Here is a 27042-nt window from a genome sequence, read left to right on the forward strand (position 1 = left end):
ATATATATATATTTATATATATAAAGAGAGACAAAAGAAGCAGCTGGGAGCTCGTTTTGTATTGATGCTTTTATCTTACAAGATTTTTGACAAAGCATGATAATACAAAAATGTTATCTGACCCAAACATTTTGGTTCCCAGCCTGTGACAGATAAAGGGAATGCTGACATGGCATGTAGCCTACATAACGGTTAAGGTGCCAAAATTCCCTTCCACCACTTTGATCCAAACGGAATTATACAAGTTTAAACAACTTTTCAATAAACAACTAGCTGTTAGATGAAAGTCATATTAAAGAAGTCAAATAAAAGGTTTAGGAAAAGACTACACCTTTTCAGCATAACGTTAAAATGCTAGATAAATCAATTTTGCTCACAACAATTTGAATGACACAACAGCAGTATTTAACGTTTCTAGTTGGTATATACAATTTGAAATTATTAAAAGAAAAGAAAATACTCTATCTTTCAAAGTTATATGCTAGCTCACTTAGCTAGCTACCAAGTTTACGAAGCTACTATGGCAACAGCTCATCCCAAACTGCAGATGTTAGCTAAATGTTAGCTAAAAAGCCTCAAAGCTAACTTTCGGTTTCTCCCTATGTGTTACTCTAAAAGATGACATAGAAATTAGTTAAAAACACTTACCGCTTATCTGGTGGCATTTTTAGAATTATTGAAGACTTTTTGTAATCATTTGCATGAAAAAACATTCTGTCCACATCCAGAAGAAATGTTTAACCTGTTTCTGAAGTTGCAACTCTTTTACTTATCGTCCACCGCCATCTTTGTTTTTAATTTTGAAACAGAGGTGCAACCTGGGAAATGGATCAAAACTTTATATTAAGACTTTGTAAGAAACTCTGTAACTCAAATGTATGATAATAACTAATATACAGTCTATAATAATACCTGAGAGGTGCAAACTGGAGCTTAATAACGTATTTTTAAAAGCAGATACTCTTATGCATAACAACTATAAGGAATATGTTATGCAAACCCGTTATTATTACAAAATATATAGATCACACCTATGTATCAAATATAAAATTGTCTTGATGTTAAAGAATAATGTCGGTGAGAATGGTAATGGAAGAAAATACCTCTATAAACACATATGGATCATGCTTCACCCCAAAAATTGGGGGAAATTGGGGTAATAATAATAATAGTAAACACAAAAAACTTGATTCACTAAAAAAAAGTGAACGATTTAAATTAACAACAGCCATGCTAGCAGCTCTGTGGGGCTATCTTTAAGCTAAATGCTAACTGGGTCACAAACGTCTGGACAAACCTTCTTGACAATCTGTCCAGTGGTTTTATTAGATATGGTATATTAGATATTTCAGTCTGGACCAAAGTGGGGAAGTATTTTTGTCACAAAAGTATTCCTACAACAACAATAGATCAGCTGGGTCGTTTTTTTTACACTTATGCATCTAAGGGCTATTGTAAATGTGTTGTCTGCACACAGAAAATAAATGTTCTCCAAAACACATCATTTATGATCAAATAAATACATTACTCATACATTAATCCCAAACATTTGATAAATCATACACGGAACATAATCAAAGTGAATGATATTACAGTACAGTCATTTCACTAAAAACCTGCACGTTAATTCAAAATATTATACAGTACATGGGGGCTAATAATCACTTGGATAAGATCTGTTTGGAGGAGAAATTGAAAACCTTTGGACACATGCAGCCTGGTAAAAATAGCAGAGAATCAGTTCAGTTTCCATGCACATGTACATACAGAGAACATGTCTCTGTAAAACACGCAATACATACCTGATACTCCCTCATTCATATATTGCAGAGAACAAATACACTTTATTTTGTATGTTCTTTGTGATTTGTCTCATTAAAGCAGTAGAACTGGATAAAGACATTAGCTGCATACCAGTTCTCATAATGTAGTTTAATAGATTTTAAAGAGAAAAAGTTAGCTGAATAATCATTGCTGGGTCAGAAGCCTCTATTGCTTTTAAGCCTGTTGATTCACGTATGAAATTAAATAATAAAAATTATCCTAATAATGATTAAGGCCCTTCAAGTCTTATTTTTTGTCCCTTGTTTATTTAAAACTTTTGTTCTAGCTGCATTTTTCAATATATCCACTGGGTGGCAGCATTTTATCTGTCATGTGGAACTGAACAGCATCCTCCCATCCACCCTCTGGACTCACAGGGGAGACAGTGAGGGGGAAAACACATCATGCCATTGCAGCTACAATGATGAAGGTCACACCTTTACATAGTCCAGTTGTGTCATGGAAACCCAGATTTTGATTGCTTCTCATGTATTTTTTCAGTTGAAATGAAAAGCTGAATTCAACTATTCAGCACAAAATGTTGTGATTGAGTCAACAACATAAATTGTCCTCCTGAGAAATCAGCGACCATGTTTCCATTTAATGTATAATGTCAATCCCCCGGTACCTTGGAAGTACTGTAAAAATAGTAGTGTCAGCAGCACCAGACCCACCCATGCTGAAAACATTACGGTCAACTTCTGTGTGCATAAAGGTGAGTGTACAGTCCTTGATCCTAATACTCATAGAGCACAGGACGTCACAGAATCAAAATTAAGAGTGACAACACAAATGGAAATAAGCATTGTTTGCATTATGCATGTTTCACCTGATTGGAGTACAAGAGTCTGGATGTTGCAATGTATCTGACTTTTTGCCAAGTTTGTATCATATCATGTTTAAACAGTTGTGGATTGTGTCAAATGTCAGTCAAAGTCCAGTAAAATTTCACAAAGGCCATTATTTACCAAAAAACTAAATCAATTACAGATCATTAATATTGGAAGGAAATGAGCAGCAAATTCTGATATTTGTTATGTGGGGAGAAATGTGAAGGTTTCCTTTAATTAATAAAATAACATCACAATCTGCTACATATTTCCTCACACACATTACCTTCCTTCACACACTTTTTGAAGCTTTAATGCGTAACCTTTTGATATTAATATATATTACAAATAAACTCAAGTGAAGATAAATACCTCTTCTGAAGAGTCCATCGTGTTTTTCAATCCTCCCTTACCTCCTTGGCTACAAGTGACTGAGGGGTGGAGGGGTGGAGGGGTGGAGGGTTGGGGACGCATGCGCGATCACGTAAGGCTTGTATCATGTGGACGTGCCGAAAAGTTTTGTTGTCATTCTTCAAACTTCCTCATTGGGGCAACAGAAACTACGCACTATAGCTTTAAAGTGATGTAATGCAAATAGAAAGGGGTCATGAAAAACAGGGTTAAAATGTGAGGACCAACAACACTCTGAACAAACGCTCTGATGGGCATAAGTTGTGAATGTGGTGTTTGTTCCTAAAATGCATTTTGAAGATAAAAAGCTCAAATATGGAAACCTGATGTGACACATAAACTACTGTTCATTCTGTGTCACTCAAAATTGAATATTGCTACTTTATTAGTGAACACTTTTTTGAATCAAAGAATCAAAGCAACATTTGTATGATTTGACTGATTGATTTCCAAGGATTGAGAATTAGAATGAGGCTTATGTGACCCCAGCAGATCTGAGATGACATTAAAGCACACAAAATGGACATCCAGACATGGAACGTTTTTAGGAAAATGGAAAAGATTATCAAGAGGTTTGGTGTTTTATGCCGCTGCTCATGACTCAATCATTGCCATTAACAGAACAGCGCTCTCGCTGGTATCTCAAATGGACTGCATTTATTTAGTGCCTTTAAACATCTCACATTAGCCTACACACACACCAGCCCGCCGGCCCCATCCAAACACACACACACACACACACACACACAAACTGCAGAGAAGCTGCCATGCAATGCTGTGAACCTGCTCAGCACCAGCAGTCTGGGGTTTTGTCTTGTTCAAGGACACCATGCAGTCAGGAGGAGACAACCAGGAGTCAACCATTATAACTGGTCAACCACACACGAGCAGCAGACTGACCTACAGTACGACTGCTGAATGACCTTTGTAGAAATGTACAGTATATTATATTGGAAGACCATTATTTTCATGCATCTTTTTGCCAGACATTGTGGGTATTCACCAAAAACATTCTTCAGAATGTACACCAACACACGGAGCCTCAGGGTGAAGGGTATGTTTTCAAAGAGATTTGTGTAGCTACACTACTACAGTACTTTGATTAATACTAAAGGAGAATATGTACATTTTAAAAAGAATGTGTTACAACTGTAGCTACTTTTTATGATTACTATTCAGCAAGCTTTCTGCTTTCAGATGGACTGATGTGCCCTGAAAAACAGAAAAATGTATTCTTCTAGTTCTTGAATTTGTTCCTTCGCAGGATGATAACACTAATCTTTGCAACAGTTACCCCCACCACCTCCCAAAAGTGTAATCCTGGACATTCAAGACCTTGATCTACTCAAGGCCAACCCCACATTAAAATCAGTGGGTGTGTTATGAGATGCAGCAAACACAGCAACATGGAGTTACTGTTGACAGTAGAGAACGCAAGTTAGTGATTTGGGCATTTAAAACCTCAGTTAGGTTTTGTTTTCTATTCTGGTACTCTGTACACCTCTGCACACCAACCCAGTGCACATTGCTGTCCGTTTGTCTTCACCCCAGACAGTTAATGGGAGAGGACTGCTTACTAAAAGTGGCTGAGAAGGGTAGAGGAGGTGTAGCAAGGCAATTGGGCTGGTTTCAGATTTACCTTTCATTCATTCTCCTTTAAGGTAGCCATTAGCATCATTTGCCATCCCTCTGCCACCCTCTCTCCTTCTCCCACCCCCCACGGTTCCTCCTGCCCCGGCATCTAACTCATTGTTTGACCAACCGTCCTCGGGCCCCTTGTGGAATCGCAGCCGAAGCGTTTTGCGGATAACAAAGCGCTCCACGGTAAAGCTGGCGCAGAACCATGGCACGGCGTACTCGGCTGTGATCAGTCCCATGAAGTTGTAGCGGAACTCGGAGTAGTCCCAGGGGCAGGCGTTGAACTGGCGCAGCAGCAGCCCCGTGCCAAACTCCCACAGGTACGTCCACAAAGTGTAGATGACACAGCGCAGCAGCACGGGGCAGTGGCCGCGCAGCTTCAGGTACATCCGCTCCACGATGAGGATGCAGGTGCCGTAGATGAAGAACGCCCACACGCTGGTCACGCCGGGGAACTTCCAGTTGCAGTTCACCACAAACTCCCAGGCGGCTGTGAACATCACCTCGCAGAAGTAGCCGTGGATGGCGTAGAGGTACCAGCGTGACATCGCTGTCAGAGGTACAGGAGCCTCTGGGGTTTCCACGGTCACCATCTTTCTTCTTGCTTTCACGCAGAATTTTCTATCTGTGATAATACGATGCAGGTCTGAGGAGAGAGTAGCGAAAGCAAGGTGTAAGACAGAGACACACAGGCAGCACGGTACAATATCATCAACTCCATCAAACTTTATTTAAAGTTCATGAAATAAAACCCTGTTTTTGATACTTGCTAGGAGTGCTTGGCATTTCTTTCTGAAATAGACGTTTAATGTGTTTACGTTGCAGACGATACGCCCCTTCGACACAATCAGTTACATTTACATATATTTACAAAAGCAACTAAAATGAGATTTAAAAATGGAATTACTAAACTCTTCCAGATATTTAAATTACAAACACACTACTCAGATGACGCTCTCAACTGAGATTTCCGCTTTGTGTCGATGATATTGAATCCTTGAGGATTAAATCGATTACAATCCAGAGCGATGTATTGTTAAACCCTTTTTTCTTGTGGCGGAGTTCACCTTTTCTGCATGAAAACAATGCAATACAGCGTTATTTAATCACATTGATATCTGCCTAAACTAATTGGTATCCTATAAGAAACTTAACTAAGTTACTGATAAGTAAAACTGAACGTTCTACTGCTACTGTTTCACATTAAAAGCGCTCAATTGGCAAAACATGGGGTTATTTTTATTGTAAAGAAGTCACAGGACAGGAAATATATATGTCACAGTGGCTCAGTTTTACATATTGCAGGGCACAAAAAATAAAAAACAGCCTTAGTGAGCTGTTAGATAAAGAGCTGCTAGCTGCACACCTCTAAATGTAAATGTAAATGTGCTGTATTTATATAGCGCTTTTCCAGTCTTAACAACTGCTCAAAGCGCTTTTACATCTACAGGAAACATTCACCATTCACACACATTCACACACTGTGGCCGGGGCTGCCGTACAAGGTGCCACCTGCTCATCAGATAAACATTCACACACATTCACACTCCGATGCGCAGCACCGGGGGCAACTCGGGGTTCAGTGTCTTGCCCAAGATACCCCAAGTGCCCAAGGACACTTCGACAATGACTGCAGGGGCGGGGATCAAACCACCAACCTTCCGACTGGCAGGCAACCGCTCTGATCACCACTGAGCCACAGCCGCCCATTCTAACTCCTCAGCAAGTAACCAAGTCCTTTTACTGTGTCCTGCTGCTGTGAGGAAAACTACTTATGCTGTGCGCAGCATGAAAACATCACGGTTGCTCATGACATTATGGAAAAAACGCAGATTATTGACGGACTACTTTATTAAAACATTTTTTTTGGGCTGCACTGTAACCGGATATACCAGTTGATCTTCAGTTAAAAGGTAGCTGTTTGAGTGTTTGCTGACACAGACAGAAACCACGAGGGTCCCCAAATCAACCAGGGCTGAAAAACTAAGGCTTACAACTTGAATTGCAAATGATGCCTAGCCAAAAGTTCATTTAAGGACAAGGCAATAAACACTTCAGGAAGATGAAATGAGAGACAGCAGGACTTTAGAGGACTTTAACGCTATGGCCTTCCCTCACTTGATGCTATTTACTGACTGACTGAGGGGGTCTCTTATGTAAGGTATAGCTTTATCATCTGACTGCCTACATCATGTGTTCTTTTTCCAAATCTCGTAGCTTGACACACACAAGCTCTGGTATCAGGTGTCAGGAGGCCCACGCAGGGTTGGATCCTTCCTCTTCTGTCTTTATCACTCCGCATGTCTAATAAAAAACACTGAAGGCAAACAGCATCATACAGAGGAGTTCAAAGACCATACGATTGAGAAGGCCACTGAGCATTTATCTTCTGCTAAACAATGCCCCCAGAGGAAACTGTGTCACATCAAAAAACATTATACAATGGATCATAACCGCTTTGTAAAATACAAGCTCAGAGAAAAGTCAGGAGTACAAAAGGGCTCTTTTTGACTTCAAAAGGCTGGCTGTGGCCCGGGGGGGGGCCTGTGGGGATTAACACATTTCTCCCAAAACAAGAAACAAGGGTTTCATGTGAAGAACTGGGCCAAAGCGATGGATAACTGACCTCCGTTAACCCCTTATACCATTTTTTCACTGCCTGCCTGAGAAACTCTCCCTCTCCTTTCATCTATCCAAGCCCACCTGGGTCAAACCATGTTTCGCTCAATATTTTAAGCATTATGCTTCATCCGGCGGAGAGAACTGGATGGAGTAAAATGGGTTTACTACATAAGAAACATCTACAATTAGCTGACTGTTATATTAAAACAATGCTAAATGCTTTTTTTTTCTCTAACTTTATTTGGCCAGTCAAATGTTTATCAGAGATGAAATACAACAAAAGTCCTGGACTGCAACCCACGTTGCTGTGATGACATGATCAGCGTCTTAAAACCGTAAGCTGCCAGGATGTCCCCACTTACCCTTTCTGTGTGTATTAAGGCCTATCTATTGACTTGCTGCCTCGGCATGAAACGGTTCACACACTGGGTGCTGGGTTGTTTTTGTTGTTGTTGTTGTTGCTGTTGCTGCTGCTACTGGAGTATATCCCCCACCAACCCACATTGGTCCGATGTATTGATCAACAAGGTTCCCGCCAGCTCTTGCTGTGCCAGCCCGCTTCGCCCTCGCACCGCATCGAACCCTGCTACGGGACATCGCAGTGGGATGGGGTTCAGAATAGCCAATTCGACAGAGCTGCCTGCTTTGTAAACCTCCCGATCACCACGGGAGGACACATTGCAGGCAGGGTGCTGTCTGAACTGAAAGGGAGGGAAGTCTAGCCACCAGGGGTTTGTTTGAGGACACAGAGGGAAAACACCGACTGAGTGTGTGTTTTTAAATGAAACAGAAAGATAAAGAGCGAGATAGAGAGAGAGAAAGGGACTATACGGTTACAAGCTTTAAGGGTCTGTCAGTTAGACAGTCCTCCGGCTGCAGGTAAACAGACACAAGCAAAAAGAATCACACCATTATGAATATAAAAACCAAAATCAAAACAATGGAGGTGCGTTTACTGTGCCGACAGCAGGCTGACAGCTGCTGAACTCTGACTTTGTAATTAAATCAGAAACCTAACCCATTGCTGACCTCTCATCGTGCTGTAATCCCTGTCAATGTACTGCAGCTCTCTGGCTCTGGCACAGATCCAAGGTCTATGCAGAAGGTCACTTTGGGCGGCTGCAGCGTGGCGTATAGAAAGAAGTAGTATCCAATGACCTAACCCCTGCTTCATCCCCGCTGATGGAAACAGCCTTGTAGTTGCAGATTTAAGACCTATATTACTGTTCTCTACTTTATTTTCAACAATCATTGTTTTAGTCATTTATCAAGCAAAAGTAGTAAATATAGGTTCCATTTTAGGATTTGCTGCTTTTCTCTGTTTTGTATTTATAATAAATTGATGAATTAATTTAAAAACATCTACAAATGAATCTGGATTTCTAATAATAATGTATACCCATGTAGGACTGCAATGGTGCACATAAGGTAAGACAGGGTTTTGGCTTCCTGAGTCACCACTTATTGATCCTGAACCCATTTTCCTGTTTGTTTGTGATTGAATAATTGACGAGAAGTGTGTGTCAAGTGAAGAGGAGAAAAGAAGGGGGGGAGCAGGTGAACTTCCCGAGGCAGCAGAAAATTAACTGATCCGATCAATTGCAAAGACAGATCAATTACCCCTGAAACAGCAAGCTGGCTCTAATCCTAAACAGCATCACGTCTCCTTCTCCATCTGGAGCCGGCCTTAGGCAAATAGAGCTGTAATCCCTTTTACCCAAAATATCATTGAAAAAAATTAATTTATTCAAAGTGTGGTCCAACCACGTCTAAGGACAACATTTTTTAGAACTGTTCGAAATGGTCACACTCCCAGGCAAGACGAAAAGCCTGACGTCCCAGAGAGAGTCCTGCCACAATAACCGCTTTAATATCTGCACGTTCTGACATGAATGCATGACATTACACTTGTTTTCTACACACAGGAAGTGATGGAAGTAGTTGTGGGGTTAACAGTTGTGGTATAGCAGGGTTTCAAAACCCCACTCCTAAATCTAGATATTCCCCCAGAGACGCACAAGTGCAACTGCTGATAGAGCACGAGAGACGCCATGAGGGCTAAGACTAAAAGCCTGGACGCAGCACAGACAAAAGAGCCTCATATAACTTTGTAGTAGACATCCTTTCTATATCTGCAAGGTGAAAGCATGAACAAAACAAGCAGAGTGGTGGGGGAGGAGGACGCTATGTAAAAAGAGTGACAGGACAGAGCTGCACTCTGAAGGGTTTATATCCAAGAGGCTCTATTGATTCATAACTCTTTGCCCTTAACATTGTATAGAAGATGTCAACGTTTTCTATACTACCCTTGAAAAAAAGAACCGTCCTGTACATGTTGGCATTGGGATGCTAACTATAACAAATCAGGTACCAGTCAGACACTGGACTCAGTCACTGTTTCGACTTGATAGTATAGCGCGAAGACTGTTCACTCTTCCATATGGTGCCTCGTCTTCGGGTGCCGGGTGCTCACTGAGCTGCAATCAACTCTAACTTTTAATCTATTCTGGTCTTCTGCTGTATCTCTTCTTCTCTATGTCTGTCTCTGCCTGCCCGTCTGTCTGTTTCCTAATCACCCAATAAATATCCACAAAATTACCTTTAAACAAACTGACCTTTAAAGTTCAAACCTTCTCTTAAAGCATCTTCCCTTTCCCTCAGTCTCTGTCTTTCTCCTTATATTAGTCCCCCACACACTCACTACAGCTCTTGAGCTCTTTGCAGTTTAATAAAAGAACCTAATGGTGCTGAAACACCGAGGAGATTGTCAGCCGGCGGCCCGAGTTGGGCAATCCATTGCCCTAGTTTTTGTGGTGTGTCACGTACCGTCACTACTCGACGGCTTTTCTGATGATAAAACATTTTAAATCAGCGTCTGAGACGTCATTGAGTGGATCCATCTGATTGGCTATTCATTCAATTAGTGCATGAGAAGAATAACAGTAGGGAGGAAACCAAGCAAATGACTGTCCAACGGGCACACACAGGAGGCTCATTTTTCATGCTTATCTCATCTGATCAATCCTATCCAACTGTCTAAAAAGTGACGTTTGAATGAATGCTCCTTAAAAAAAAAGGTTCAAACTAATGGAATATCTGTGTTTGCATATTATGTCAATAAGAGGGCAAAATAACAACAAGATACATAACAACTACTGTAACTAAAATAACAATTTATTTCAACATAAACTTCTTTTAAAAATATCTACATACCAAGACATTAGAACTACGTGGATTTAGATTTTAAATCTTGGAGCAGCTACAGAGAAAGCAGGAGATTTACTGACATGCTCATCAAGTGGAGAGTAATGCCCCTAAAGGAGGGATGCATGCGTCTGTTAATCTCTTATCAGACAAAGAAGCTTTATAATCAATCATTGACAATGCAGAATTGATGCTGGCTGCTCTGCAAAGATTTAAGTAACAAAGGAGCTTTTGAGCTAAACTGTCACCTGCCTTGAACAAAGCGAGATATTTAGCATGCTGGTTAGTTTTTTTTATGTGTATCCAAAGTCTAAAAGGTGCTAAAACCTCTTCTAAAGCAAAAAAAAAATTCCCTTGTTTGATAACATTGCATTTTTTAAGAGGATACTGTTAAAGCAAACCTATTTTAACGGCGAGAATTTTTTTTATCGCAAGGTTAACGTTCTTTTTGGCATACACATGGTGTTGCAACAACTAGCAATGTTAGAAAAACTACAACACCACACCGGATCTAACTATAAGATTCCAATTACATTCTGGATGGAAAGTTTACTTTTTAAAAGTTGCCGGATGTTCCATTGACAAGACCAAAGTGATCTGTGTGTTTTGGCGTTGTGAACTGAGCTATCAACGCAGCACGTCCAGTCTTGAATTGACAGCTGAGGCCAATTCCCCCCCCATCAAAGTATTGTTTTCCCCCTTTTATTGGTGGACAGTGTTACACTGTGTGAGAGATTATTTGCTCCAAGTGAGAATGTAGTAGTACTACAGTAGGCTATATGCCAACGTTGTTTTCAATAAAAAAAAACATATGCACAAAGCGAGCCGATCCACTTTTCCATGTTGATAAGAGCATTGAAATGAGAAAAAATAATAGGACAAAAATAATTAAAGGGACATTTAGAATAGATAAAAATGTGCGATTAATTGTGAGTTAACTATGACATTTATGTGGTTAACTAAGATTAAATATTTTAATCGTTTGACAGCACTAAAAAAAAACTATTAATACTTTTTTTTCTCCTTATAAACAAAAACGTTTTTTAAGAAGGAACCCCTAATTTGGTTATTAAAGAATAGTGACCAATATACTGTTTGTACTGTAAATAAATATTTTTCTACTAAAAAAATACTTCCTCCAAAGTCCTCTTTGGCGAAAATGTGCTGGCTTTTATTCCTAATATTATGAAGCATTTTGTACCTCTATTGGAACAGAGCGGCCGTACAGACAAAGTAAATTCTCTCACACACTTACAGGAGAAATTTGGTTTGGGGAAGTAACCTCTTCCCCTCAACAACTATGTGTGTGCATTTATTGTCTCATTGGAAAGTCCCTACTAGAGGTCGTCAGCATATGTACAAATGGAACTAATGGGAAGCTTAAACAGCCCTTTTATAGGTTAGTTTTGTACTGAACTGAACTTAACAGCTTGGACCAGAAACAGCGTGACAATATATGGTGCTTGTGTGTGCACCGGGATGCGACCACTGAGCTTAGGGGGAAAAAAGTGAACAAACTACACAGTCGGAGGCTGTAAATCTCTGAACTGAACTGATTTTTTGAATCAGTTAAGTGATTTGTGATCTTCACATCTATTCTCACTCACACACCGGAACATTTGGGTTTAGAAAACTCTCCTCTGCCTCAACAGTGACCTTTTATGTGTCTTTAACCTGCTGTACAAATGGTCATTCCCAACACACCCTATATGGTCAGTTATAATAGAAAGCAGGAACTGAAATACCTGCATGATTGCATTATGACAGGCCTATACTTAACACTACAATAACCTAGACCGAGTGTCCACACAGCTGAGGTTGGCTGAATGTTAATTTTGTGCTTGTTATGGGGTCATTTTGAAGGCTGGTGCTTGGGTTATAAATAGGTCCACAATGTCAATATAGTCTGTGTAAAGCTAAGGGGGAATACAGGCTTCCATGGCAGCAGCAGCAGGGATTATTTCACCCCAAATGATAGGGAACTACATGCTTTATATAGAACAAATCAATGAGGACAGCCACATAGGCTATAGCCCAATGTTTTTGAATCACTAAATGTGACTAGGGCTGGGCGATATGGACAAAATCAAATATCACGATACTGCAACGATATTGTAGTGCTGACTATTGGTGCTTTTAACAAAATATTTACACAATGAGATTTTTGATAAATAATCATCAGTAATGTGGATATAATTTGGGTAAAAGCAAATAAGACAACAGTCTGGTAAGTTCAGAAAATGACATCCCTTTTCTGTAATTTAGCCTTTAAAAACAGAAAAAGACACCACTTATGCCATATTACGATTTTACAATAGGTCCAAAATCTAAGATGATTTCTAGTCTCATTTCTCAATTACAATATAATACCAATATATTGCCCAGCTCTAAATGTGACCAACAAATGAAATACCGATAGTAATGAACAGTCTTTGTATATAAAACTCCACGGGTTGAAATTACATTAGATGGCCAAAGCCATCATGTTATGGCCCAGGGGCCAGTGCGCAGGCGCAGCTGCCGGGACTCCGCTGCAGCATCACGCCTCCTTCCCACTGAGCAGTGCGGTACGTTCTCCTCTACAAATAATAATAATTTAAAAAAAAAAAGCCCTCTGAAATCTGACGAAGGCGACTTGGAAACACTTCTATCCCTTGCAAAGCATCATTGAAATGTGCAAGACACAACTGAACAAACAGTCATCTTTCTGAGCTTATATCGACAGTACCAAATGAAGAGGGATGCATCCTGTGTTTTAACCTTATGTGCTGCTTTTCATTCTATATTGATTACAGTGCATTTAATTTGCGACACAGTAAAAAAACACGCTTGTAAAGCTGCCAACTTGCAAGCAAGCACTCATTATGGATGCCAGAACGCTATTTCCAATCTAGGTAAATAAAGAAAACAAACACATCATCATTTTAAAGCTTTAGAAACACATATGCTGGTCTCATGAAAAGTCATGCTAACATGTTGGCTACATCGGCTCCAGCAGACAGACATGAATCATCCTCAGTGCAGGTTTTTATTTATTTATTTCTTTACCTTCAGATTAAGCTCGGCGGTGTCTCCCTCAGCACACAGGCCAGCGGATCAAACACATCACCCGGGGATATGGTCCAGGATGTGGCGCTGCTCTGTCTACAGCTCGTCTGTTTCCCCGGTTTCTCCTTCCTTCACGGTGTCTCTGCTGTCCAGTGAAAATTGACACATTTTACTTCACTGCAACTGCAGCAGCAGCCGCACATGCTCAGAGAGACTCACGCACTTTTTGCATCCTTGATTAACCATTTCTTTACCGCAGCTCAGCGTGCAGACATCCAGACTCGGAGCTACTTGGCTTAAAGTCAGTCTGTTTAGTGCCACAGGACGTTGAACAACCTTAGTTAATAAGCACAGTGGTTATCTCAAAAGTTAAACAAATTACCTTTTTAACATTAACGTTAAGCATAGTGGAGAATAAATGACTCACAGTAACACTGCTTTACTCATAATGTAGCTAGCTGGCTATAGCTGTAAGCAGATGTATGGACACGTACAGTAGTTTGACATTTTGAGAACAACTCTAATTAAAAACTAAAATACCTGTTTTTACCTAACGTTAGCTTACAGCCACAAGACAGTTAACATTAGCTAGTTTAGCTTAGCATAAAGACTTAGTCCAAAAAGGAACAAAAATCACCGACCAGCAACTTTGAAAGCTCACTAATTAACAAGTATATCTCGTCCGATAAATATGTACGAAAGCAAAGTGTAAAAATAAGATTTTTTGTTTTATGGGCAGTTGTGCTGGACTGGACAGGTTGCCAGGCCAAACAGCCGTTTTCCCCCTGTCTACCCTACTGCTCTTCAAGGAGGCACAATGCATTAACAAAAGAAAAAAAGACAAATTAAACAACTTACCTTAAACCAAAATATTCTTGTTTAAGCTAGCTAGCATCTAGAAATAGCCACGGCTAGCCTTGGTCAAAGCTAGCTAACTGTACTTACTTTTAAGCGGTTTTCTGTAATTGAAACATGATAATGACTGCCATTGTAACTAGATTTTATGTTTAGTGTGGTTAAGCTAGCTACCATAGACTGTTAATAATACACAGTTTATGCAAAATAGTTTAACATATTGTTTTAATGGTAATTATTACAAAATGGTAAAGAAACAGAAGGTAAACTGATTTGATATTGATAGTTCCTACTGTTTTCCCTGTATTCCTTGAAAATCTGTTATCAACCATTTACCAATTATTTCTGCTTAGGGAAGTTAAATAGGGGGTTGGTTAAAATAAAGTTTTACCAAATTTGTCAAAGTAAATTACTGGATTACTAACATTTATAATTTAGGTATGTTCTTTCTGTTAAATAAGTAGTAGAACATTGTTAAAAGCGGCTAAACATTGAACAACCATCCCAACGGTCGACGTTTAATTTCACCTGGTTGTAAGAAATTTGCCTTTAAAGCTTAAAGCAGATAACGTTAGGTAATTACTGCCCTCATTCACATAATTGTCTGCAAGTGTGTGGAGCTAATCAAGCGGTATACTGACAGTGAGTCTCACTCTCAAGGTAGCTAATTCTGACTTGAATCTCTAGGTAAATTAAATGAAATTCTCATAAAACTTACACAATCATGACACACATTTTTCATTGTTCCTGTTCCAACATTCTTTTCAAACTTTCGAAGACTTCCGGTTGTTAAACTACACTTTCAGATATTTGTAGTAATCCTATTTATTCTCACGGGGCTTCCATTGGGATGAATACTTTAGAAGAGTTGTGAACACATATCCAGTGACATATCCACATCTTGGTTTTAGATGGAGCCAGGAGTGGTGTTTGTTAGGTGTGTAGCAGCCTTACCCCATATATCAACATCAGTGTCATTAATGTCATCACTATGATTTACTACTTCCTTCGGGCAAGGTGAGTTATTCTGCTATAATGAGTTACAAACAAGTGCTTATCAACTTGCAATCTGTTATTACAGGAAGTCAGTGGTTGAAAACTATGTCTTCCTGTTAATTATTTGTCAGTAGTGACCTGTGTGAGAGACCTCTTTTTTCCATTTTATAATGTACCAAAAAACCTTTTCACGATGTGTGTTTTAAAGAGGGCCAATTTTGTCCACTTCCAAACGTTTTTAAGGCCTAGACTACAATATATTCTGTATAAACTGCCTCCATCCTTATCCACAGCCTCATCAAATCCCTTCTTTTTGGCGTCCCTCAAAAATGCCTCCATAAACTTCAACTTCTTCAGAACTCAGCAGCTCGTGTCATCACCAGAACCCTGTCTTTTCATCATATAACCCCTGTCCTTCAGCAGCTCCATCGGCTTCCAGTTCAATTCAGAATACAATTTAAAATCCTTCTGCATACTTTCAAAGCCATCCATAACCTTGTTCCTCCATTTCTATCTGAACTCCTTCACATCAGCTGCTCTGCCCCCCCCCCCTAGCTCTGGAACTCACTCCTACCTGACCTCCACAGTATCAACTCTCTCCCCCTGTTCAAAACCAGACTCAAAATCTGCCTGTTCCAGCTTCCTTATTTGTAAATACACTGTTCCTGTCATTTTTTCATAACTGTTTATAATTTTCTGTTCCCTGTATCTGTCTTTTTATTGTCTGTAAAGTGACCTTGAGTGCTTAGAAAGGCGCTGTTAAATGAAATGTATTATTATTGTTATTAGTATTATTATTCAGTTAATATCCCAGACTGCAGAAACTCTACTCTGACATGTAGCATTGGTGATCAGAGAATTGATGGTTTACATTTCTATTTAAGATTTTTTGGGGGGCGTTTCCACCTTGCATGAAAGGGGAAGACATGTAGGAAACCTGCCGCAGGTCGGATTCAAACTAGGTCATCACAAGAAACCACTAGTTGGGAAATATATCACAGTGTAGAAATGCTCTGTTACAAGAAAACATCTTACATTCAAAATTATTTTTTTTAAATATCCATTACCAGATTGCCAAATCAACAATTTGTTATAAAGATACCAAAAGTAAAAGAACTCATAATGCAGAATTGCCCATTTCCTAATATTGTAGGTTCTATATTATGTTATATCATGATTATTGATGCATTATTGTTATCATAACTTTAAAGTACTTTGATAGTTTGTGAATTTCCCTCCGGGGGTCCGTAAAGGTTTATCTTAAACTATAATAACACATCTTAATGTACAGTTGTTTATATTTTGTATTTTCTGAATCTGTTAAATAACACATTGTCTGATAAATGAAGTTGGGTAAAAAGTAGAATATTTACCTCTGAGAAGTAGTGGAGTATAAAGTAGGAAGAAATGGAAATACTCAAGTACCTCAAAAGTGTACTCAGTTACTTTCCACCACTTGTTCCACACTACTGGTGCAGGATTAGCTCATAGTCACTGCTTGGTAGATTTACCGTAACAATGGCACTACCCATTCTGATTAAATGATTAAACCTGATGATATATGATAATGTAGTACAGGATGTAGCTGAAATATCGACCCTGATAATTATCCATTCCTGCTAGTTTTAAGTGGTCTTCAAAGGTCCCTCTCTAAAAGAAGTGAGTGCCTGCTCAGTGATTTGAAGAGCATTGTAATAACGTTATCTGTATGTTCTCTAACCAGATACTTCAATTGGACATTAATGGTGGATACTAAAAAATACCTTACAGAAGCCATTTTCCACAGAGCCTCGTAAAGACAGCAGGGGTGCTCGGTCAGAATCATTACGTTAGCAATCAGCATCGACCTACAGATTAGTGGACCGAAGAAGACAATAGCAGGCAAGAACATTCATCTGTGAGAAGTCCGAGCAGATACTATAAATACTGAGTTTATCCAGAGCACATGCAAGCTCAGACAGAGACAAACTAAGCTCTAATTGAAGCCAAAGGCTAGACTCTGAAATATTTAGAGACATGCAAAACTGCAGTTTGCAGATTTGTTGCATACAATCTGACAGTTTGAGAGGATTTAATGGGGAAACTGAAAGACCACCCAATTACACATGTGCAGAACTTATTTGATAAATTGCTTCAGGGGCTCAATATGCCCGGACTTCCTTTCATAGGTGTGAGATTTGTTCTCTTAATACAAACAAACTGGGGGCGTCCACGTAGCTCAGTTTGTAGAGCAGGTACCCATATATCGAGGTTGGAAGTACTCAGACCTTTTACTTAAAAGACCAGTGTGTAGGATTTAATAATAATAATTTATACTGTTTATTGATCCCCAGTGGGGAAATTACAATTTACACTGTTTTGTGAGTAATCAGTACACACAGGCCTGAAATACACTTACATGTTCAGGACCTATTCATGCACAAAGGGAGAGATGTCAGAGTGAGTGGGCAGCCAGCTGGATTAGACCATGAGCAGTTTGGGGGTTTGGTGCCTTGCTCAAGAGCACCTGGCAGTGCCCAAGAGGTGAACTGGCATCTCTCTAGCTACCAATCCACACTATGTTGCATACGTGGACTTGAACCAGCAACCCTCCAGTTCCAAACCAAACTCCCTATGGACTGAGCTACTACCACCCCCATTAAGGACTTTCTATTGGCAAGAAATATTCAGAACTATGTTTTCATTAGTGTATAATCACCTAAACTCAACCATGTTTATGTTGGCCTAAAAAGGGCCCTTATCTACTTAGGGAGCTGGTCTTCTTCCAGGGACACCACCATGTTGCACCGTTTCTACAGTAGCCCAGAATGGACAAACCAAACACTGGCTCTATAGAGGGCCTTTTGAGTTTTTACATTAAATGCAGGTTTGGAACATTTGGAAAGGGAGGGGTGAGGGAAGGGGTAGTCAGTTGGTTGCAATCTGCAACTTCACCGCTAGATAACACCAAGTCCTACACACTGTACCTTTAAGTAAGAGTAGCAACACCCTAGTGTAGAAATACTCTGATACAAATATAAGTACTTTGCTGATAATGTTAGAGTAAAATAATTCTTAGTCGTATTGGTATCAAAATATACTTAAGGTACTAAAAGTACTCACTGTACAGAATGGATTTAGGACAGTGGCCTACAGTGGAGCTGGCTCATTTGGGACTTTCAGGCTCTCTGACACGCACGCACCGTCTACAGCTCAAACAAGTACACAAGCCTGTCTCAGGAAAAAATGTTCCTCTAGATTTTCATTCAAACAAATACAAATCTAGGAAAGTAAATGCATCTTAAATCACTTCTTAAAACCTGTCTTTCTAAGCAAGTTATATCGGTTATTTCTCTTATTTTATGTTTGGATATTTGATTCTATTTCATGCATTATGCCAAATTGTTATATCTTGTTTCTCCACTTTGCAACTCTATTTTAAGTTAATTATAAACAAATATTCTTTCGTCCATTTCCAAGGTCAAGAATGAACGGTCAAGCTCGATATCTAAATGGAGAGGGATGGATACCACAGAAAGGACTGTCAGCAGATGTTTTGTATATTTGCTAATCGACCTATGACTGATGTTTAGATCAAGAAAAGCTCCTAATGAACATGAAATAAACACATTGACAAAATAAGTGGACATGAGAGCAGAACACATTCTTGTTTTTTAACGTTTGCTTACAAAACATGGCTGCGTTTGTGCTTTAATCTTTTTTTTTAATACTGATCATTTTTTTAGGTTCAAAACATATGAAGCCATTTGGAATAAATTTTGCATATACCCTGTTTGCATACCTTTGCGAATAAGAAAACACCTTTCACCTCTGTGCACAGACACCAAAAGAAGAGGGAAAATCAATTATCTTTTTTAATTACATTATCTAAGCATAGATGCATTACTTGTGAAAAAGGTAGAAAAAACAGCGAGTCTTTCTCAATAAGTTAAACCTCTCTGGCCTGAAGAGTAGGGCCGGCTCACAAAACAGAAGATTTCCCGTAAAGCATTCAAATTCATTGAAACAAAAGACAAGGAGTTAACTTGTGTCACTGAAATAAAAGTGCGTCCCCTTGCTGAATTTAACTGGTTAAAAAAACAAAACAAAAACATAGACGATGCAAGTGGCTTATGTTACAGTCCTTCGACCCTTTTTCCACAGGGATCTGCAAGCGTTTTTCATGAAACTTCACAAGTTCCATCGTTTGATCGACAAACAATAAGCGGAGTTATAGTTGGTACAAAAAATTATAATAACAATAACAATAATTACAATGACAGTAATAACGAGAAATGTAAGTAATAAACACAGTCCTGTACAGTCAGGCTCATCTTCTGATTGACCGCAGCCAAACTGATGGATTATGGATTGGTCTTCAGCAGCGTGACAGACCCGTACTGACTCAGGGAAGGTGGCCAATGCTGTCGTCTCCTCAGCTGCCCTCCACTACGGTTTGATGGACAAAACGCCTTTCCATTCCATGTCCCCCTCTGCTGTGGAAAAGACACAAAGCAAAGGGAAGTATGAGCGGTTCTCTTGTTGTCACTGTTTAACGATTGAGTTTCCTTAGCTGGCAATGTAATCAGTAGGACTACAGTTACATTATTAAACAATATATAAGTATACAACTCTAAATGCAACTCATGTACCAAAACACTTCACATGCTGTGTGTCAAAATGTGAAATGGATTAACAAACAATTGGAATAAAGTCTTTAAAATATATATTTTTGGGGTATTTAATCAATGAGATTACTCGCTACTGAAAAAAGTAACGCTGTTATTTTATAACGCCGTCATTCCTATCACTGATAATGACAATGATCAATTATTTCCTCAAGAGCACACACCAGAGAAGATAACTATACCCACGAGAAACAATAAGTAAAAATATAAAGTATATTATAAACAGTGCTGTCAAACGATTAAAATATTTAATCGCGATGAACTGCTTTCATTTCGTCGTTAACTTGCAATTAATCACACATGTTTATCTATTCTAAATGTCACTTGGTTTCTTTTTGTCCCATTATCTTTTTACTGTGTGCTCGGCCATCAAGTGGTGTTTCAGACTGGACGTGCTGCGATGATAGCTCAGTTCACAACGACAAAACACACAGATCACTTTGGTCTTGTCAATGGAACATCTGGCAACTTTTAAAAAGTAAACTTTCGTTCAGAATCTCATTGGCGTCCATTTAAGTGTCTCGCGCTCGCCATCCACTCAAAACGTAACGTTACTACTCTTTGGCTGGCTCGCAAGCCCAAACAAGCGTGTGTGGCGTGCAGGTTGTTTTGTTTCCGGTGTGGTGTTGTAGTTTTCTACTGTTACTAGTTGTTGCAACAGCATGTGAAAAAACGACTGAATGTTAATCTGACAGTAAAAATCTTTAAATTAAAATGGGTTTGCGTTATTGCCGTTAATAACGCGTTTAACTGACAGCACTAGTTATAAAGTGTAAAAATAAAGTGTGTGTCACACCTGACAAGCAGTCTTATATGGAGTTTTTTGAAAAAAGATAGGATTAAAAGTACATAACCTTAGAAAAGACAACAGAGACTACAGGGCTAAGAAGAAAAGAGAAACTCACATCACTGCGGTTCGTAGCAGAGGTTGTTTCCACAGAGGGATCAGTCTAGTTCGTGTACCTCGTCCTGCAGGGAGACCGAGGGCCGCGCCGCTTCGCTCAGGCGTTTGGCCATGATGTCCCACTGTGGAGTCAGGACTTTGGATTTAGAGCCTGCAGAGGAGGAAGAGAACAAGAAGTTGGTCAGACACACAGAGAGAGAGAGAGAGAGAGACACAGACAGACAGATACAGAGAGAGAGAGACAGACAGACAGACAGACAGACAGAGAGAGAGAGAGACAGACAGACAGACAGACAGACAGACACACAATCACTAAAGCATGAAGTATTCTGCCCCCTGGTGGCTCCATAGAGTACTAATTTCTAATGAACAGACATTATTATTCATGTCTGTGTTTTTGTCTTAATCTTCGACCACTCTGACCAGATGAATGCAGCGGATATTTATTAGTATCCATTATCAGGTGGACAATCTGACAAAGCTATATTTCTAATAAATTTGGCATTCAGCCTGCAAAGCATGTTTAACAACAACCACAGAAGAAGAAGCAACATCATTTTACACCATGTGCTTTGCTACGCCTGTGAGGTCTGTCGAATAATAAAACAGCTCCATAAGATGATGACATAGACCGAAAAACAAAGTAAGAAATTAAGTTTGAAACTATAACAAACATGACGCCTATTCGTGAACTTTAGTGTTACTAGCTTCTTCTTCTTGGCTAGGCGTTTCCCTGTTTCCAGTCTTTATGCTAAGCTAAACGCCTTCTGGTTTTAATCTCCATGCTTTAACAACAAACTAGGTTTGTCTCTTCTCTCAACAAGAAAGAGAATAACATTTTCTCCCCAAAACTATTCTTTAAGTTTCAGTCTGTCCAGAATTGTTGGTATAATAAAGACCAATTGGAATTATACGGAAACAACAAAGTCTAGAAGAAAACTAGCATTGCAAAGATCCTTACAATTACCGTTGCTTGTGGAAACTATTCCCGTCTTCTGAAAAATGTTATGAATGACTAAGTTGATAAATTGGTGGTAGAGAATGAACAAGATGAAACCTAATCCCCAGTACTGATCCTGGCTGCTTTCCAACCCCAATCTCCCCCTGGTGTGTTATCCCAGCCTGGGCCTGAGGTGGGCTCACAGACCAGTGGAGATGCTCTCCCTCAGGATACACTTACCAAGCCCCCCCCACTCCTCCTCCTCCTCCTCCTCCTCCTCATTGCTGTTACCATGACAACATAGACTGTAGCCTCCGGCTAAAGCAGCAAGGCCGATCTGATCCTCTCGCAATCTCTCTCTCCCTCAGTCTTTCTCTGGCATACTCTCACTCTCTTGATCTCTCAGTCTGTCTCTTCCCCTCTCTCATTGCACAGGGGAGAGAGGAAAGTGGGACATAACCCAAAAAAATAAGAGCCCCTCACAAACTCTTAACCCTTTGGCGGTGTGTTGTAGCCGCTGAGTTGTGGGCTCACATATAGCTTTACGTTCTCCTCAAAATATTATAAATAACCAATGTTTAGCAAAGATATCAAACTTTTTAACATGTATGTGTAATGTAATACTCTTAAATTGTGTTAATACAGTTATAATAGTTAGAATTAGGCTGGAACGACACGAATATGCCGTGAAAAAAACATTAGGATTTGTTTCACAGCTAATGATAACAGCATTGTTCCACTCCAATATTTTCTTATATATTAACAGCTGCCTTTAGAGTAAAATGTGCACATAAAACACAAACAAAATCTACAGTTTCAAGTCATTTCCTTCATAATATACCATATCTCAATCAAAGTATCCCATTAACGCAACCAAATAATTAGTAATTTAGATGAGACGTGTGGAAATAAAATGACTACAGCAGGGATTGAGATCATATCAGATATTTTAAAGTGTGCAAATATTCTTTAATAACTTCATGTGGAAGCTAAAAATCTGAATATGTACCAAGGATAGGAGATATTAACAGCCAAAGAATTGCTCCATTACAGTATCGTGATGCAAAAATAATGATGAAATTGAAATACTTTGGGGCTGAGAAAGCAAACAAACACCCATACGGTCTACTGTCCTCTCTCCTCTCACTCACCGTCCAGTCCGTTGTGCTGTTCATAGCTGCGCTTGCCCAGGATGGTGGGGGAGCCATTGTTGAGGATGGGAGAGGACTTTATGGGCGTCAGGCTGCCTGTAGAGATGGACGCTCCACGAGCCGGGGGGTCGGGTTTGGCTGGACGGGGATGTGCTTCTGTAGATGACAAAGGGAGAGAAGACCAAACATGAGGGGAGGTGGAGGAAAGGGAAAGTAAGTAGTTGTTTTAGATAAGAAGGGAGGACAACAAGGAGCAACGGAGGATTACAAGACTTTGAGTTAAGTAACCCTAAGTGACAAAATATTTTCATAATGCTAACTTTCTTGGATGGTATTAACTTTGAGGTACTCTCAGGGATTCAAACTAACAAAAATGTGGTTGCACTTTCATACATATTTACAAAAACACGGTAAGGCGACCGTGGCTTTAATCCTTTATAAGAACAAAATGATATTCATTTCTCCGACTCAATCTGAGTTCATTCAAGGAAGACAATGTTAATAATATCCCACCAACCAAACTAAAACAAGACTAAGAGTCCACAGCTATAATAGCAGCTCTGTGAGCCTGTTCCTACACACAGTTGTGCTCTGAGCTGAAGGCGAACGTTGCTTACACGCTAAATAACAATCCTATCATGCTGATGTTTTAAGACCTGATGCCTGCGCTAGATGAAAAATTAAGGGATCAGCAAAGATATTACAATTCATCCTGGGGGGGAGGGGGATTAATATCTGTACCAAAGTTCATTGCAATCCATCCAGTAGTTGTTAAATATTTCACTCAAAACCACAAATGTCGGCCTCATGGGGCTAGAGGAAAAGTCAGAAGATCACCAAATTCAGTAGGCCTCATCCTCTGGGGGCTGTGACTGTCTGAACCAAGGCAATCCAGCCAATCATTGAGATATTTCAGTCTGGAACAAAGTGGTGGTGACATTGAGCCTTAAAGCCACGTACCAGCGTGTCTAAAAAGCAACCATCTACTTAAAACTGACTGAAAATAAAAACTCAAAACGTAAGAGATGCAGTGGGCGACCAGCATCTTCTTACCTAAATACCGAACCACAGACTCCAGAGGTTTACGTTCCACAGGTTTCAGTGGCGAAGGCTTTTTTGGCCCATCTGGCAACCGCAGCGCACCTGCAGAAATTCATTGTAGAAATACAGTAAATAAAAACTTAATGCAACCCAGTCCACCTGTGAGGACAAAGAAGAGGCGCTTACACTCTGCCTTGATGGCTGCTGTGTTGACAGGGAGGTAGGGGTGCCTGGCCAGATATCGCGGCCTGATGATATCTTTGCAGATGCGACGTGCCACCTGCGTCAGGATGGTGGTCTGAAGGAAGAAAGCCTGTCGCGTCTTCACCGCAAATTTGGGGCTGACGCTGTGCCGCAGGGGCAGGCCGTGGGGGCTCTGGAGGTACAGACAAACCACACAAACAGTTAAATACCATTTTACGGTATTTTATTGTGTTACCTATAGAGCTTTTATCGTGACGGGGGAAAACGGAAGTGGATAAAGAGTTGTAATGACTGGCCATGGACTGTGTTGTGGGTTAATGAAGTGAGCCGTGCAGTCGTTATTGTTCTGGCATTGGAAGCCCGTGTTTCTTTATTTTATAGTCAAACCTGAGTCTGGGCAACATAATGAACCATCGGTGGCACCGTAAATGTTCAGCAGTGTTTTTGTGCTCTTGATCTGACGAACACTGACGGACCGAGGACAGTTCATTTCATCAGCCGACTGATGGCAACGACAAACCTTTGAGTAAATCAATGGATTTAATCATGTATTGATACTGGTTGCAAAAATGGAGCTGACTGGATACGATTTTTTCTGGAGGATAAAATATTCCTTTAAGGGGAGGGTACGGTTTTAGGCAAACAATAAGGCTGCTGTTTGGGGTTTAGGGGGTTTAAACTAGTGAAGCACGTGTGTTTGCGTTAGTGTATACCATGGTGATGCGGTTAGGTCCCGGCCTCTCTCCATCCAGTCTTGTGGGCATCTTCAGTCCTCCGTACTTCTTCCAGTAGGTCCAGCATGAAGCACACAGGCGACACTGCATGTTGGGAGGTCCCCACGAGTACCACTGGTAGGAGCTGCTGGCTACACACACCCACACACACACGCACACAAACACGCACACGCACACGCACACAAACAAAGGATTATATAGTAGTGCAGTGTGACAGAGTAACACACACCTACAGATATGGAACGTGCCCACAGCTCCTAATCCATACATAATCATGAACACGTGCAGGCAAGCGAAAGCACAACCTTTAACCACTCATCACTGAATTAACTACAACCATTTAAATAACTCAAATAATGCTCTGCTGCAGGGCACGTCATACAATTCTCTCTCTCATCTCCACTTTGCAAAATGTAGTATCAAATGGGTGCCCCATACAGAGAGTATGACGTCGGTAAATTTTCGTAGATGTAAATGAATGCTTGGTTTTAGATGAGTGGTCATTTCAAACGCTATTGAAAACAGTAGAAAGGAAGTCAGCTCATCCTCCATCAATCACAGACTGGTACAATGCCCTGACTACAGTTGCTGCATCCAAATAAGTATCCTTCATCCTGCTAGACAGGTTAGATTGGCACTACTCTAAATAGCAAAACATGAAGTACAGGCTCCTCCCACTCTTCCTACACAACACAAGAGCTGTCTGTTTCTCATTTGTAGCGCAGCCTCCTCCATATGTTTTATGTAAATTTTTTCTTATCTTTATTTAATTTTTTTCTTGTTGTTGTTACAGTGGTCTTGTCTGGTGTCTATGTGGGCATGAATTGTGTATGCATTAAACCAATAAAAAATGTGCAATCAAAAAAAACAAAAACAGGAGGTTTTCATTAGATTTACTGAGTGCTTGAAATATTTTTGTTGAATGTTTAAGTTATACTAAATCACAACTCTAAAATCAAGCCTTTAACAGCACCATATCATCACATTTAAAAACTGATACTTTAGAGTACGTCCACATTAAACCGGTTAACTTGGCCCTGCTTGCCCAGTAAAGCAGCAATTTTCTTGTCAAACTGACCATGACGGTTTCCAGAGCGGATGCATTTTAAAAGGCTGGCTTGGTGTTTTAGTCTATTAGTAAATTAAAGAGGACAACCTCTTGTAGCCTCTAACTTGCGCTGACATTTTAAATGTCAATAAAGCCGATTATACAGCACAAACAAAGTCATTAACCTGTATTAATGTTATGTCGGGAGCTGAGTGCATTTTAAGGACTTAGATTGCACCTTTGAGTGAATAAGAAAGCTTGTGAATTAATAAATGCATCTGTAAACTGATTCTCATGAAGGCTTTTTAAACTACATAACTTTTTAGGGTTGTTTTCCACTCAACAGCCTTTCTAAAAACAATTGCACCTGTTAATGATAAAGAAATTCTCCTAAATTCATTGTGTTCAATTTAGCAAAACCTATTAGAATCCTATAAAATATGGTCAGAACTTGTGCTTTTTTCAAGAAGCAAAAGAAACAGCAGCTGTTGCAGTCTAATGACAGCAGTGTGACACATGTAAATGACTTACTGTAGCAGCTTTCACAGGCTCTACCGAGGCCGGGGGTCTGCGCTGAGCCTGGAGGGCCGGGGGCCCCTGGGACCCCTGGGACCCCTTGGACCCCTTGGACACCTGGGACCCCTTGGACACCTGGGACCCCTTGGACACCCGGGATCCCTTGGACAACCGGGGCCCCCGGGACCCCAGCAACTGCCGCTCCATTCACCAGAGCTGGTTTTACATTGTTACTCAGCTGGTTGGGGTTTGGCTTGTTACTGGGGGGGGGGGCACAGAAACAAGGAGAGGGTCAGACCAGCATAGATAATACAGGCCAAAGAGAGTAGATAACATTCATCAGACTGCTGCCAGAGACAGCAGTTAAACCGATACTATACTAAGAGCTGTCATGAAAACAAATAAAAGG

The 27042-nt window shown here is 40.1% G+C and overlaps 2 protein-coding genes across 6 annotated transcripts in view; both read right to left on the reverse strand.

The window, feature by feature from the left end:
* Positions 1-1298: 1298 nt before the first annotated feature.
* tmem229b (transmembrane protein 229B) lies at positions 1299-13902 on the reverse strand. Of its 2 annotated transcripts, none has more exons than XM_034857532.1 (3): positions 13801-13902; positions 13578-13719; positions 1299-5349 (listed from the first exon to the last, which is right to left on the reverse strand). In XM_034857532.1, exon 3 carries the CDS (start codon positions 5294-5296, stop codon positions 4712-4714), a length of 585 nt encoding a protein of 194 aa, XP_034713423.1. In that variant the 5' UTR covers positions 5297-5349; positions 13578-13719; positions 13801-13902; the 3' UTR covers positions 1299-4711. The 2 variants fall into 2 exon arrangements, with proteins under 2 accessions (XP_034713423.1, XP_034713422.1); XM_034857531.1 differs by having other exon boundaries at positions 13578-13722.
* A 5182-nt stretch (positions 13903-19084) lies between these two features.
* The window catches only part of mta1 (metastasis associated 1), a 42442-nt gene continuing 34484 nt past the window's right edge, over positions 19085-27042 (reverse strand). The window contains exons 12-19 of one of the 4 annotated variants that reach the window (XM_034858518.1): positions 26814-26893; positions 26649-26777; positions 25049-25200; positions 24318-24507; positions 24144-24233; positions 23091-23246; positions 21001-21150; positions 19085-19903 (exon numbers count right to left, since the gene is read on the reverse strand). In XM_034858518.1, coding sequence (XP_034714409.1) covers positions 21041-21150; positions 23091-23246; positions 24144-24233; positions 24318-24507; positions 25049-25200; positions 26649-26777; positions 26814-26893 — 907 coding nt within the window. In that variant the 3' untranslated portion in view covers positions 19085-19903; positions 21001-21040. Of the gene's footprint in view, positions 19904-21000; positions 21151-23090; positions 23247-24143; positions 24234-24317; positions 24508-25048; positions 25201-26648; positions 26894-27042 lie in introns of those variants that run through there. The other 3 variants (XM_034858516.1, XM_034858515.1, XM_034858519.1) reach the window with 3 other exon arrangements.

The sequence above is a fragment of the Etheostoma cragini genome, chromosome 20 (genome assembly GCF_013103735.1).
Source record: "Etheostoma cragini isolate CJK2018 chromosome 20, CSU_Ecrag_1.0, whole genome shotgun sequence".
NCBI classification, from domain to species: domain Eukaryota; kingdom Metazoa; phylum Chordata; class Actinopteri; order Perciformes; family Percidae; genus Etheostoma; species Etheostoma cragini.

Bases quoted from the DNA above. Each gene is read 5' to 3' on its own strand.
- tmem229b (XM_034857532.1), bottom strand. From the start codon at position 5,296: ATGGTGACCGTGGAAACCCCAGAGGCTCCTGTACCTCTGACAGCGATG.